The 13,294-nt window shown below is 49.5% G+C and overlaps 1 protein-coding gene across 2 annotated transcripts in view; it reads left to right on the forward strand.

Moving 5' to 3' along the window:
* LOC129547086 (guanine nucleotide-binding protein G(o) subunit alpha) overlaps window positions 1-13,294 on the forward strand; it is a 173,559-nt gene that overhangs the window by 92,506 nt on the left and 67,759 nt on the right. For both annotated transcript variants that reach the window (XM_055412725.2, XM_088830139.1), the window contains one exon: window positions 6,680-6,821. In XM_055412725.2, coding sequence (XP_055268700.1) covers window positions 6,680-6,821 — 142 coding nt within the window. The remainder of the gene's footprint in view (window positions 1-6,679; window positions 6,822-13,294) is intronic.

Raw genomic sequence — 13,294 nt, forward strand, 5'->3', positions numbered from 1 at the left:
TCTGGCAGCTTGGAAAACCCCTCCGAGTCCCTGAGTGCTAGTACAAGTGTACTAGGAGATGGCTTGGTATGGAGTGGGCACCAGCACGGCATCTAGCCCGGTCCACCTTTGTGATGCTAGCTCTGCAGATGTAAGGAATTCAGTGGGTTCCCACTCCACCTCAACACACACACACACACCTATCTTCTTTAGCAAGCTCCTTGGAGAGGGTTCCCACCCCACTACACCACACAGACACACACACACACAGACACACACACACCTGTCTTCTTTAGCGAGCTCCTTAGAGAGGGGCAGATCTTGTGCCCCAGTGTAATCGTGCTCATGGAGTTACATCCCATGTTCTCCGAGTTCAGAGACCACCCTATGTTCTCTGAACTACTATTCAGATTCTACCCTGTGTCAGCTGATAAGGAGAGCGGGAATTGAGATGGAGGGGATGTGGCACCTGACCTCCCAGGACCGACAGACAGGCTGCTGGTATGGACAGAAAGTTAATGAACAAGTGTACTAGGAGATGGCCTCCCAAGGTGCGAAACATGTTTTGGTCGTGACTGTTGGTTGTGAGTGACAGAAACCCAAATCAAATCAGCTTATGCAAAAATAAGAGGAAGTCAAAGGACTCATGTCACTCAAAAGTGTCAGGACGGGGCGAGCTTCAGGAACAACTGCATCCAGTGACTCAGGTGCTGTCTCTGGGACTTGATTCTGTGCCTCTGTCACTCAGCTGTGTAGATGGAGCTCAGTTTGTCTGAGGCTGCTGCAGTGTGAGATGCCGGAGCTGCCGCTGACTGTCACTAAGGTGCCCCATGCAGGCTCATTCCTGCTTTCCAAATCCCATCCTCTTCTCTTCCAGGGCTAGACTTGGGCTGCCGCAAGAAACCCGACTCCTCCAGGCTACCTCTCCAACCCCTGTGCCTCCTTTCCTCCCTTCCTTGCCCCACACTGCTTGGACTGATATAGGAGGTGTTTTGATGCTCACTATGTGTGTGAAATCTCTGGGTTCTTGGGGAACCTGGATATAGGAATCCTAGCAGAAGAAGCAGTCCTGTGTCTCAGCATCCACTTGGTGGGCACAAGCATGTCCTTGAATGCCACTGTCACCTTTATCAGCTGTGTGACCTTGGGTAACGGGGTTAACTTCTCTGAGCCTTTGTTTGCTTTGTCTGTTGAGAGGAGATAAAAATTATCTCCTAGGATTGTTTTGAAGATTAGATGTGATAGTATATGCAAAGCACTTTGCACAGAGAGTAAACCCTTAAACATTAGTGGCTGTTATGGTTCTGCTTCTCTTATACCACCAGTGAACGAAATTCTCTTTTAAGGGATTTTGACTTCAGAATGAAGGTATTATTACTAATAGCTCCTATATATTATTGTTGTTGTTGTTTAGTTGCTAAACTCTGCCCGACTCTTTGTGACCCCATTATAACCTACCAGGCCCCTCTGTCCATGGGATTTCCCAGGCAAGGATACTAGAGTGGGTTTCCATTTCCTTCTTCAGAAGATCTTCTCAAACCAGGGGTCAGACCTGCATCTCTTATGTTAGCAGGTGGATTCTTTACTGCTAAGCCACCAGAGAAGCCCACCATATACTTACTGTGCAGTGAAGTGAAGTGAAAGTCACTCAGTCATGTCCAACTCTCTGCGAACCCCTGAACTGTATAGTCCGTGGAATTCTCCAGGCCAGAATACTGGGTGGGTAGCCTTTCCCTTCTCCAGAGGATCTTCCCAACCCAGGGATCAAACCCAGGTCTCCTGCCTTGCAGGCGGATTCTTTACCTGCTGAGCCACAAGGGAAGCCCAAGAATACTGGAGTGGGTAGCCTATCCCTTCTCCAGGGGATTTTCCTGAACCAGGAATCAAACTGGGGTCTCTTTCATTGCAGGTGGATTCTTTACCAACTGAGCTTTGAGGGAAGCCCTGCTATACAGTAGGCACTTTACATTTCTTTCTTACAATGACTTCTTGCAGTTGAGGAAACCAAAGCCTGAGAAGTTAAATCCTTTCCTAGGAACACACAGTTCATGAGTAATGGAGTTGGCGTCACTCAGATTTTTCTGACTCCTCAGCTCTGACCACTCTCTACTCTTTTCTCTTGGAATGAGATGGGAAATAGAAAATAAAGTGGCCTTAAGTGATACTTTAAAGGATAAATGATTCAAATCAATGCTGAGGTGGAGTTGGGGGAGAAGAATGTGGCATGAAAGAAATACTGAAGGACTTACACTAAAAAAGTACAGCATTTTTCTCTGAATAGTAGCATTATGAATATTACTTACTTTCGGTGTTGTTATGCATGGTGCAGCTTTTCTAGGGTTGAGTCAGAGGGAACGGAAGGTATAAAATTCTACCCTGAAGCAAGAAGCTCAATTTTAAGCTAATATAAGCCAGCGTGAACAAGTTATGCAACCAGTAATCATGATTTGAGCAGTTTTTGCCCAAATTGCATCATTTTTGTAAGCCCCAAATGAACCTTTCTTATTTTGGGCCACCCCAGGCACCTGTGAGGCCTTCCAGGCAGTATTTGGTCTAGTCCACCGCAAGGCTTGAGGTGTGGCAAAAAGGACTGTGTGCTTAGAGACCTGGGTTCTGTTCAGGCCTTTGGCTCTTACAGTTTCTGCTGACAGCCATTAGGCCAGTTACTCAGTCTTCCTCAATCTCAATACAGATGGATAGAATAAAAGTCTACCCTCCCACCTTATCAGGTGGTGTAAAGGTTAATACTAACAGGTGTGAAAAAATAACCCTAGTGGAAGGAGATCCTGTAGGCGGCCAAGGGGCTAGAGAGCATTCCCAGGAGAGTAGCAAGGCTGGCTGGTCCAAAACGAAGCATGAGAAACTCACGGTGCTGGCTTCTCGCAAGAGTGTGTCATGGGAACCCGCAAATCCAGGCTGCACCTCTCAGGGCACCCAGAGTTCCCACCCTCTGAGGAGAGTCGGGCCATGGAGGCTTTTCAGTGATGCCTCTAGAGTTTACAATATGAATCTCATCAGGCTTTACTTTCAAGTAGTATTATGCTTTGTTGTTGTTTAGTCACTAAATCACGTTCGATTCTTTGTGATCCCGTGGACTGTGTGTAGCCCACCAGGCCCCTCTCTCCATGGGATTTCCCAGGCGAGAATACTGGAATGGGTTGCCATTTCCTTCTCCAAAGATCTTTCCAACTCAGGGATTGAACCTGTGCCTCCTGCGTTGACAGACATTGACATACAGATTCTTTACCACTAAGCCACGAGAGAAGCAATATTACGCTATTTCTTGTATAATATAAGAATTGTTCAGCAATATATTTCCATTTTACCCCTCCCATCCTTTGTGCTATCATTGCATAGATTTTACTTCTACATGTTATCATATGTATGTCACAATACATTTTTCAGCCTTTTTCCTCTCTCTGCTTCAGTTTAGATGGTTTCTATTGCTGTGTCCTCAAGTTCACTATTCGTTGGGGTGTCTTACCTGCTGTTAGTCCCCTTCAGTGAAATTTTTATTTCAGATACTGTATTTTCATCTCTAGATACTCTGTTTTGTTCTTTTTTATATCTTCCATTTCTCTACTCATTATGTTCATGTTTTCCTTTAGTTTCTTGAGAATATTTTAGATAGCTATTTTTGAGGTCTTATTTGTTAATACCATCATCTCTGACACTTCTGAGTTTTCTTCTGTTGACTGATTTGTCTCCTGGTTATGGATCACCCTTTCTTCCTCCTTTGCATATCCAGAAATTTTTTTATTGGATGCTGGATACTATGAATATTAGGTTGTTAAGTGTCTGGATTTCACCGTCCTCGTTTAAAGAGTGTTAGATTTTATTCTGTCACGCAGTTATTGACTTGTGGGTCAATTTGGGTTTTTCTTTGAGGCTCATTTTTAAGTTTTGTCAGGGCAGGTCTAAAAGTAGCCTTTACTGCCTTGGAGTGAGCCTTCTGGGTTCTCTGCCAAATGCCCTAGGTGTTTAACTCTCCGTTCTGACTAGTGGGAACTTGCACCACGCCCAGCCTTGGGTGAGCTTTGGAACGGGTCTACCTTAGAAGCTCCCTGATGCGTGTTTCTTCTCAAGCTTGTGGAGTCTCACCGATTCAGCCAAAGGCTCAGAAAGGCCTCCATTCAGACTTGTGGAGCTCGCTGTCTCTCTCCTCCTCTTTCCTCTTAGGCACTCTGCACCTCCGCCTTCCAGAGCTTGTCTCTCCACCCCATGCGCTCAGGAAGGCGGCGGTGCTGTGCACGGGTCCTCCTCCCCGCGCTGAGGCCTGGTGAACGCCTCCGGGCAGAAAGCCAAGGCGATCACAGGACTCATCCCTCACAGGACTCGCCACGCTCGCTTCCCTTCCGTCCCAGATCACAAGTCCTGCGCTGCTTATTCTGCAGTGTCTGAAAGCCCTTGTTTCACGTATTTTGTCCAGATCTCTAGTTGTTTACAGTGGGAACTAACAATTCCCTTTGAGATTCCCTCCAGGGTAGTACACATCCATGATGCAGACTGGATGTACGCTCAAGAAACTTTTACAAAGCCGGATTTAGGGCTAATAAAAGACAGTGAAAAGGCAGTAGGCTCATTTTGATCTGCTTCTTAGAGAAACTCAGGATAAAGACTCACAACCCAGCACCAGGTCACATTTTATAATAGAAATTGTTAATATCCATCAACTGACATGGGGATAAGTAAAACATGGTATATCTGTATATGGAATCTAGTTTGACAATAAAAAGGGAGTACTGATGGATGCCACAGCACAGATGAACACAGATGAACATGCCACGTGAGAGAAACTAGTCACAAAAGACGACGCTTCGTCTGGTTGCATATATGTGGAATGTCCAGAGTAAAACATAAGGCAGATCAGATGAGTGGTTGCTTCCTGCTGGGAGTGGGGGATGGAGTGACTGCTAAGGGTACAGGATTTCTTTTGGGGAGGACAAAAACATTCTGAAATTAGATTTAGAGATCACTGCCCAACCTTGTGAATATACTAAAGAATGTTGAATCTCACACTTTCCATGGGTGGATTATATGGTCTGTGAACTATATCTCAGTAAAACTGTTTATAGAAAGAAAGACTCATTAGCAGTGTTCTCCAGTGCTGAAGGACATGAAAGGCTGGAGAAGGGCTGCAGAGGCAGTAAGGAAGTCTGAGCTATTACACAGGTGGATGTACACGTCACAGGTGGTTTTCAGTCTTGGACTGAAAAACGTGACCACAGGAGAGTTGCAGTTTACTGGCAGATGACTAATGTTGGATGTGTGTGTACGTGTGCATGCATGCTCAATTGTGTCCGACTCTTCATGACCCCATGGTCTGCTGGGCTCCTCTGTCCATGGAATTCTCCAGGCAAGGATATTGGAGGTGGGTTGCCATTCCCTTCTCCAGGGGATTCTCCCAACCCAGGGATCAAACCCATGTCTCTTGCACTTCCTGCATTGGCAGGTGGATTCTTTGCCACTGTGTCACCTGGGAAGCCCTTAATGTTGGGCGTTAGTCTTAAAATCCATTTGTCTTTTCTTAATTACCTCAGCCATGAGAAAATTCTTGCAGAGTCTCAGTTTTACCCCTTTCTAGTTTTCTCTGCTCCCTGTACCCTTGTCAGCAATGGGCATTGACTGAGCGGCCACCATCTTCAGGGAGTAGGGACCTCAGGGCATGTCCGGCCTCAACCTTGACCCCAGCTGAGCCTGAGAACAGAAGGGCACTGAGTGTTGCATGGCCTCTGGGAACTGCAGCATCACCTCCGTGTCCTCCGTGTCAGGTTCAGTGCCATCAGAACAAGAGTGACACAGTGGTCACATCCCAACCGAGATGGAGAATAGGCCTCCTCCTTCTGCTGGCTCTTCTGTTGTCAAAGATGAAGGTGGTTCATTTGAAGTGAGTGACCTTACCTTCATTAAAAGCAATGGAAGTTTCCTGTGAAAGAAAATGTGTTCTTCATCAGCAGGCTTCTTTAAGGGGTCTTCAGCAGTATGCGCCTGAGTGGATATTTAAGCTAAAACCCTGAGCTTTGCTTGAAAGTACTATCGGCAGAACTTCCCTGGTGGCTTAGTGGTTGAGAATCCACCTGATGATACAGGGGACAGGGGTTCAATCCCTGGCCTGGGAAGATTCCGTATTCCTCGGGGCAACCAAGCCCATGTGCCACGACTACTAAGCCCGCGCCCTCAAGGCCATGCCTCACAACAAGAGAAGCCACCACAATGAGGAGACCATGCACCACAGCTGGAGAGTAGCCGCCACTCACTGCAACCAGAGAAAGCCCACACACAGCACCACAGACCTAGAGCAGCCAGAAATAAATATTACAGATATTCATGACGAGCATATATTGAGTGCTCAGTGTGTGTTCTGAGTGCTTTCAAGTGTTATCAACCCCTTGACTGATCTTGCTTCCACGGTATGTAGGGAATATAAAGAGACTGCCTTTCTTTTTTCCACTGTTCTGTTTTTCAAATTGATTTTTGGTGAGTCAGGTAGATTTTTCCTTCAGATACTGTGGTATAACCACAGCAGCTCAGTAACTCAGCATCCAGGTTGGACCAGGGGTTGGGGGGGAGGAGGTTGGCCGGGGATTGAGGGGAGGACAGGAAGAAGAGAGGGGAAGGGAGGGCTCCCCACGGCTGTCGCGCTCGTTGCCAGGTGAGGCCAGCGCACTCATCGGACGTGCTGTGTGTGGTTTCTCTCTAGGATCATCCACGAAGATGGCTTCTCTGGCGAAGACGTGAAGCAGTACAAGCCCGTGGTCTACAGCAACACCATCCAGTCCCTGGCAGCCATCGTCCGGGCCATGGACACTCTGGGCATCGAGTACGGTGACAAGGAGAGAAAGGTAGGCTGCTGCGCCCATGGGCACGGGGAGGAGACAGCCTGTCTCTGCTGCCCGCCGTGTCCTCTTTATAAGGCCAGGCTGCCGTACGGGTCAGAATGAGACTGTGCTGTGTCACCAGCCAGTGCGCCCGTCCACCTGGCCAGTGCAGCCCAACAGGGGGTTCCGGTGGTGGGCAAACTGCCACAGCACAATCGCCGACGGAGACAAAAGACCCAGAATTCCAGGGTTTATTGTGTAGATGAGAAAGGGTTGGTGACACTGCCCTAAATTGTGACCCTCACAACATTGTCCAAGTATGTGCCCTTGGGCAACTCACTTGAACAGAAAAAAATATTTTTTAGGCACTGCAAGCCCCACCTGGCCACCATCTCCCCTCCTTAGGGGAGCTTTCCTTTTCTTGCCGGCGGTGGGGGCAGCCGTTCAAATCCACTCTCTTCCTCCTTTGCGCCAGGGGGCTGTGTTTTCTGCCCCTCCGAGGTGTGTCTGAGGATCAGGGGCACTTTCCTTCCTGCAGGAAGTTGACATCCTAGAACAGGGACAGGTTTCCAGGCTTCTGATAGGTGGTGAATGGAATAAGTCATAAAAACTCTTATTTGCAAACGTCTGCATTCACTGAACCTTACACAGCTATACTGGAAAAGCCAAATAAAAGGGGCAAGGGAAAACAGCCTTGGAAAATTTCTCTCCAGGAGTGACTCTTTGTCTCTTGCTGGGACTCTGAATCCCAATCATCCTCTACTTGTGACCTGGAGTGTGAGGTGGGTAGCAGATGGAGGCCACCGAGTGCCTGGGGCCCCTCATTGGAGCCTCTGGATAGAGAGCATTAAGCTCCAATTACCGTGTGGTTTGGTTGTGCACTATGTATATATCCTTTCTTTGCCAAAAAATCACCTCCCTCACAGAGGAAAACCATCCTCACCTTCACTGGGTGTAATAAATCATCTGTGACAGATAGCTTTAAATGTAAAATTCAATATTTTATGCACAAAATCCTAATTCCCTGCGACAGTCATCGCAGCTCAGGGATCGCCTCCCCTCAGAGGAGGGGAAATTGAGTGACTGAAGGTGTCCAGGGCCAGCCTGGAGCAGGGAAGCAGGCGCCTCCCCTTGACGAGGAAACCCTTCTCCCTGGGGACGGGCTTTGGTTTTGGTCACAGAGCCAGGGCCGTGGAATGAGGGACACTGCGAGTTCTTCAGTTTTGTTTGCACTAAGAATTCACTGAGGGTACAGTGTGTCAGGCCTTGCTGGAGATGTGTGTGTAGGAGTCACTCATTCATGGCCAACTCTTAGGACCCCCTGGATTCTCCAGGCATGAATGCTGGAGTGGGTTGCCATTGCCTTCTCCAGGACAGCAGAGCTGGAGAGACGAGTCAGCAAAGAGCAGCTCAGAACATCAATGTAGCTAAGACAGGTTACCAGTAGCCAGACAGGTTAATGGGCTTCATTCATTTTAATAACAATGGTCACAGCAGTAACACCAATAGCTCTCATGTACTGAACACCTACTAGAGGCCAGGCACTGTGCCATAAGCACTTTACAAGTATTAACTCATTTTGTCAACTCGGGTGGGCATTAAAACTGGAAATGCCCAGTCTGATCTTCAGACACGGGACAGGCCTTTGTGCTCTTTGTCTGCCTTTGGGCCAAAGAAAGCTTGGTGCCTGAATCTCAGTTAGCCAGATGACAGACACAGTGCAGAAGGCTCACGTGTCCATGGCACACACTTTACACAAACACACACACCCACCACAGCCTGCAAGACCTTCCAAGAATGTGTGTGTTCACTGCCACGCCCACCTCTCAAGCAACCCCTTCCTTCCTCAAAACCTCCTGCCCTGATTATAACCCAAAACAGTCAGCATGACTTTGAAATGCTTTTCTCCTTCGGTTTTGAGAACATTTGTTGTTCCTGGAGGACTTTGTTTTCCCATTTTATTAGCCTGAGCAGAGAGGTGGTTGCTTGGGTATTGCTAGGAACATGACGTGTTAAGGTCTATACTGCAGGGCCCCTTGGCCTCTGTGGCTGTTTCTTGTGTGGTGGAGACAGTCCTCAAGTAGAGGGTTGGGAAAGGCTCCACTGAGAAGGGAGATCGAGAACAGAAGGGATACTCCCTGGAAAGTCCCCTGGACACGGAGGAGCTGGAGCCCAGTCCTCTGCCGGCAGGTAGCACCACGGCACTCAGGCTTGTCAGGAAGTCCTCCAGGCCCTGGGGCATCGCCTCCTGTTTTATTTCACCTTAGGCCACAGTGAGCCAGGCAGCTGGAGAAGGTGTTTCCTGGGAGTGGTGTGGTGTGGATTTGCTGTCTAGGAGCTGCATGCAGGGACCCCCCCACCCACCCCCCCACACACCTGCCTGTGTATCAGCTGTGGAGGGTTTGGGGGGTGAGGTGGAAGGGGGCAGCTACTTCACAGTAGGTGGCCAGGCAAGGTTCCCCTGAACCTGAAAGGGATATTTGTGATGAAACGACCTCGAGAAGGAGCCGTGGGAGGAAGAGAGACAGAGGGTCCAAGCAGTCACCACCAGGCCCTGAGAGAGAAGTGAGCCTGGCGAGCTGGGAGTGAGAAGTGGAAAAAAAACAAACAAAAAAAGAGTCACAGAGAGGCAAATCGGTTTATCCAGGGTCGTTCAGCACAGAATCCGTATTTATAGATGTGTAACCCTAAGGACGGAGAAGGCAATGGCAAGCCACTCCAGTACTCTTGCCTTGAAAATCTCATGGATGGAGGAGCCTGGTAGGCTGCAGTCCGTGGGGTTGCTAAGGGTCGGACACGACTGAGCGACTTCACTTTCACTTTTCACTTTCACACATTGGAGAAGGAAATGGTAACCCACTCCAGTGTTCTTGCCTGGAGAATCCCAGGGACGGGGGAGCCTGGTGGGCTTCCGTCTATGTGGTCACAAAGAGTCGGACACGACTGAAGTGATTTAGCAGCAGCAGCAGCAGCAACCCTAAGGAAACTATGATCCATGTGGCTCAGGCCCCGGGCAGAGTCCCATTTAAAGAGGCACGTGCAGCCAGGCAACACAAAGCTTCAGAACCCTGCTCTTCTGAGTCTCTCCAAAACCACGGAGAGGCACTCAGGACAGCCCCCACTGCTCTTCTCGAAGGGCCTTCCTGTCTTCCTCCTGCCTGCCCCAGAGCTGCTCTCTTGAACGGCTTTCTTCCCAAGTTCCCAAGTGCCCCAGGCACCATCTCTCTAGCCACTCCCACAAGCCTGCCAGGCTTTCCCCCTCCCGTCCTCCTTCGTCTTCTCGCAGGTCCGTCTCTGCCTCCTGCCTTCTTCCTCCCTCTCCCCCGCCCCAGCTGTCTCTCCGTTGCTCCGTCTCCCTTGGCCTCTCTCCGCTTGCTCCACCTCCTTCCTTCGCCTCCTGCCCCCCTTTCTCTGCGTCTCCATCTCCCTCCTTCCTACCCCCTCCCTACTCACCCCAGCTCATTGTCCTGTGAATTGTCCTGAACTGTTGAGGGGATCTTCCGCCTCCCTCTTCTCCCTCCACCCTCATGCCCAGGGCCTGCATCTGCATCACAGAAGCAGAGAACCTCGTCCGGCGGAACTGGCCTCAACCCTGACACTGGAACAGAGTCTGGGGAAGCTGGACAATCAGAGGATTAGGAGGTTCATTTGGGCAAGCCGAGGATGGGGAGAGTCCATGAACACTCCCTTGTGATAAATTTGATCACACCCACGTGTATATAGAAATGCACACAAAATGTATGTGCATATGCAATGTATACTTGCATATGTAAAGCGCATTATAATGGGACAATAGCAAAGAAATAATGCTTTGAACTTGTGTGAGGCTTTATTCAGTTGAAAAGCCTCTCATTTTCATTTTTTCTTTGTGCACATGCCTATTTCTCCCACTAAATGTTAAACTCCCTGTGGGCAGAATATAGGTCTTATCCGTCTAGTACAATGCCTGACACAAGAAGTACTGGATAAACTGCATTCTAATCCCAGTTCAACCACCCACTGTATGGCCCTGGGTACACTATTTAGCTTCCTCAGTATTTCTGTCTGTAAGATGGGCATAATTCTAATACCACCCCCTTGCACCTGCTGTTAAGGTTAGATGAGGTGATGCACAGGAAACGCTGGGACAGTACCTGACACAGACAGCACTTAACCTCAGCCTGGGGCCAGTGCCCTAAGTGGGGCTAAAGATCAGTGCTGGTGCTGGAATTGCCATCCAGCCTCTGACGGGTCACCAAGGGGCTTCAGCGGAATGCCCCCTCCCTGCCCTGAGGTGAGATACGGTACTCTTTGGGGAGGCAGAATCAGATTTCACACTTAGATTCCAGAATGTCATCAGATCTCCTCTGGTAAGAGAAATCTTGCCATTTAAGTCACACAGTGGAGCACTGAGCACTATCTCCTTTTTAATCAGGGAAACGCTGTGATGCCGTCTCCACGGTGCAGTGCTGTTTACCCTGTAGTTTACAAGAGTTCTGAAACAGATGAAAACAAGGATGCTCTGTAGTCTGTATCTGCCTGAGTTCCTTGGGGCCTGGAGAAACCTCAGTGGTTGTTGTCAGGTCTGATGAGGGGCTGGAGAGGTGACAAATGAAGGCCCAAACCTGAGGCCAGAAAGAGGCTTCCTCCGGGCATCAGCGTGCACACCACCTTGCTGGACGCCGCCACTCTTCAGCTGCAGCAGAACAGCCCTGGCCCAGCTCTGACCCTCTGCCCGCCCAGGCTACAGAGCGTGAAACTCCTCTGTTTAAGACCATCTAAGTCTGCTGCTCCATTTTGCAGATGAGGGCCCCACCTAGCCCCAACAGGAAAGAGACTTACTCCAGGGATGACGTGGCCGGCCCAGGCTAGAACTTGAGGTTTCCTGAATCTCTGCTCAGTTCTCTTTGCATCTCAGCAGCCTGCCCAAAATCACTCAGCCACCCTGGGGCCTCGTTGTCTTTCATTTGGTGGGTCAGCCAGTCATCCCACAAATACTCAGTGAGCAGTCACAACACCCCTGGCAGATAGTGCACAGGGAGGCAGGGTTAGATGCAGAAATGAAAGAGGGAGCCCACCCTTTGATTTGCAAGGCCTCCCCAGCTCTGCAGGGTTCAGTGCAGTCAGGTCGGCTTGCTTCCTGTCATGTAAGACTGGATCAGGCCCCAGGTCCTGGGTTTGGGGCAGGTGTCTGTTTTTTAAGCCCTGCCGTAAAGAGTGCCACACTTGGTCCAGGTTGGCAGCTCAGGTGGCTCTTCTGGCCCTCCTCCAAAAAGACCAACTCAAAGGAGTGGCAGGTTTTAAGACGGGAAAGGAAGAGGCTGGGGATTGAAATGCCAGGTTTTTAGATGGCCCTCTAACGCCTCTCCTCCTTAGCCTCTTCTTGGGTTTCCACAGCTGACGATGGTCGTTCTGGAGCTCCAGCCCCAGCCATCCCTCAGCATTCGCGGCCAGACAGGCAAGGAGGGGAGCCTGAGGGCCAGTGCGGTCTTGTCTACCTGCACATTCACGCATTCATTCGTCCACATAGGTGTTCCTGCAGGGGTGGGTGAGACCCAGTTCCTGCCATCAGGGCGTAGGCAAGGAGGACAGGTGCTTCAGTAGACAGTGGTGTTTTCTTTTGATTTGTTTTCAATTTTTATTTATTGGCTGTGCTGGGTCTTCGTTGCTGTGCACAGGCTTTCTCTAGTTCCTGCAAGCTTGTGGTGTGGGGGCTTCTCATTGCCGTGGCTTCTCTTGTTGCAGAGCATGGACTCTAGGGCACTCGGGCTTTAGTGGTTGTGGTGCGTGGGCTTAGTTGCTCCACAGCATGTGGAATCTTCCTGGACCAGGGGTTGAACCTGCAGCCCCTGCCTTGGCAGGCGGATTCTCAACCCCTGGACCTCCAGGAAGTCCAGTAGACAGTGTTTTTTCTTCTTATCAAAATGTGGTGATAATGATACTCCTTAGTGGGTTGTCTTAAGGATTAAATGACTACCAGGTGCAAGATCTTAAAGCAGAGCCCGGCACCCAGTAGGTACTCAGGAAAGCTTAGCTGTTATTAGCATCGTGTACCTTGAAGCAGAGTGACAACTACTCTAATTTTCAAAGGTTGGTTAGACATTACAGATGAATGCCAGAAGTGAGGCAGCCCCCTGGCTGAGGGCAGGGGTCTAAGCACTCATGGGAGGAGCCCTGCCTTTGCCTGGGTTTCGTCCTACTGTCAACTGCCCATCCTCAAGAATCAGGAAAGCCGGAGCTGGCTTGGGCTTCTTTGCGTGATTGGCATTTAATGAAGAAGAGGAGGGTTCTCCTCCAGGGAGCTTTGAGGGCTAGACAGAAAACCATTTTTCTGAATCTTGATAAAATGCTGAGCGCTTCCCTGCCTTCATAAGTCAAGTGTTGAGAACACACGAGGATATTTCCTTGCCGATGGACGGTTATAGTGGACCTCAAGGTTCTCTCCATGGCCGTCAGATATTGTGATCCAGGCCCAGAGACAAAGGACATTCCAGTAGAAAGCTGGGCCTAATACGCCA

The sequence above is a fragment of the Moschus berezovskii genome, chromosome 22 (assembly GCF_049115385.1).
Source record: "Moschus berezovskii isolate FMDL1 chromosome 22, NW_MosBer_1.0, whole genome shotgun sequence".
NCBI classification, from domain to species: domain Eukaryota; kingdom Metazoa; phylum Chordata; class Mammalia; order Artiodactyla; family Moschidae; genus Moschus; species Moschus berezovskii.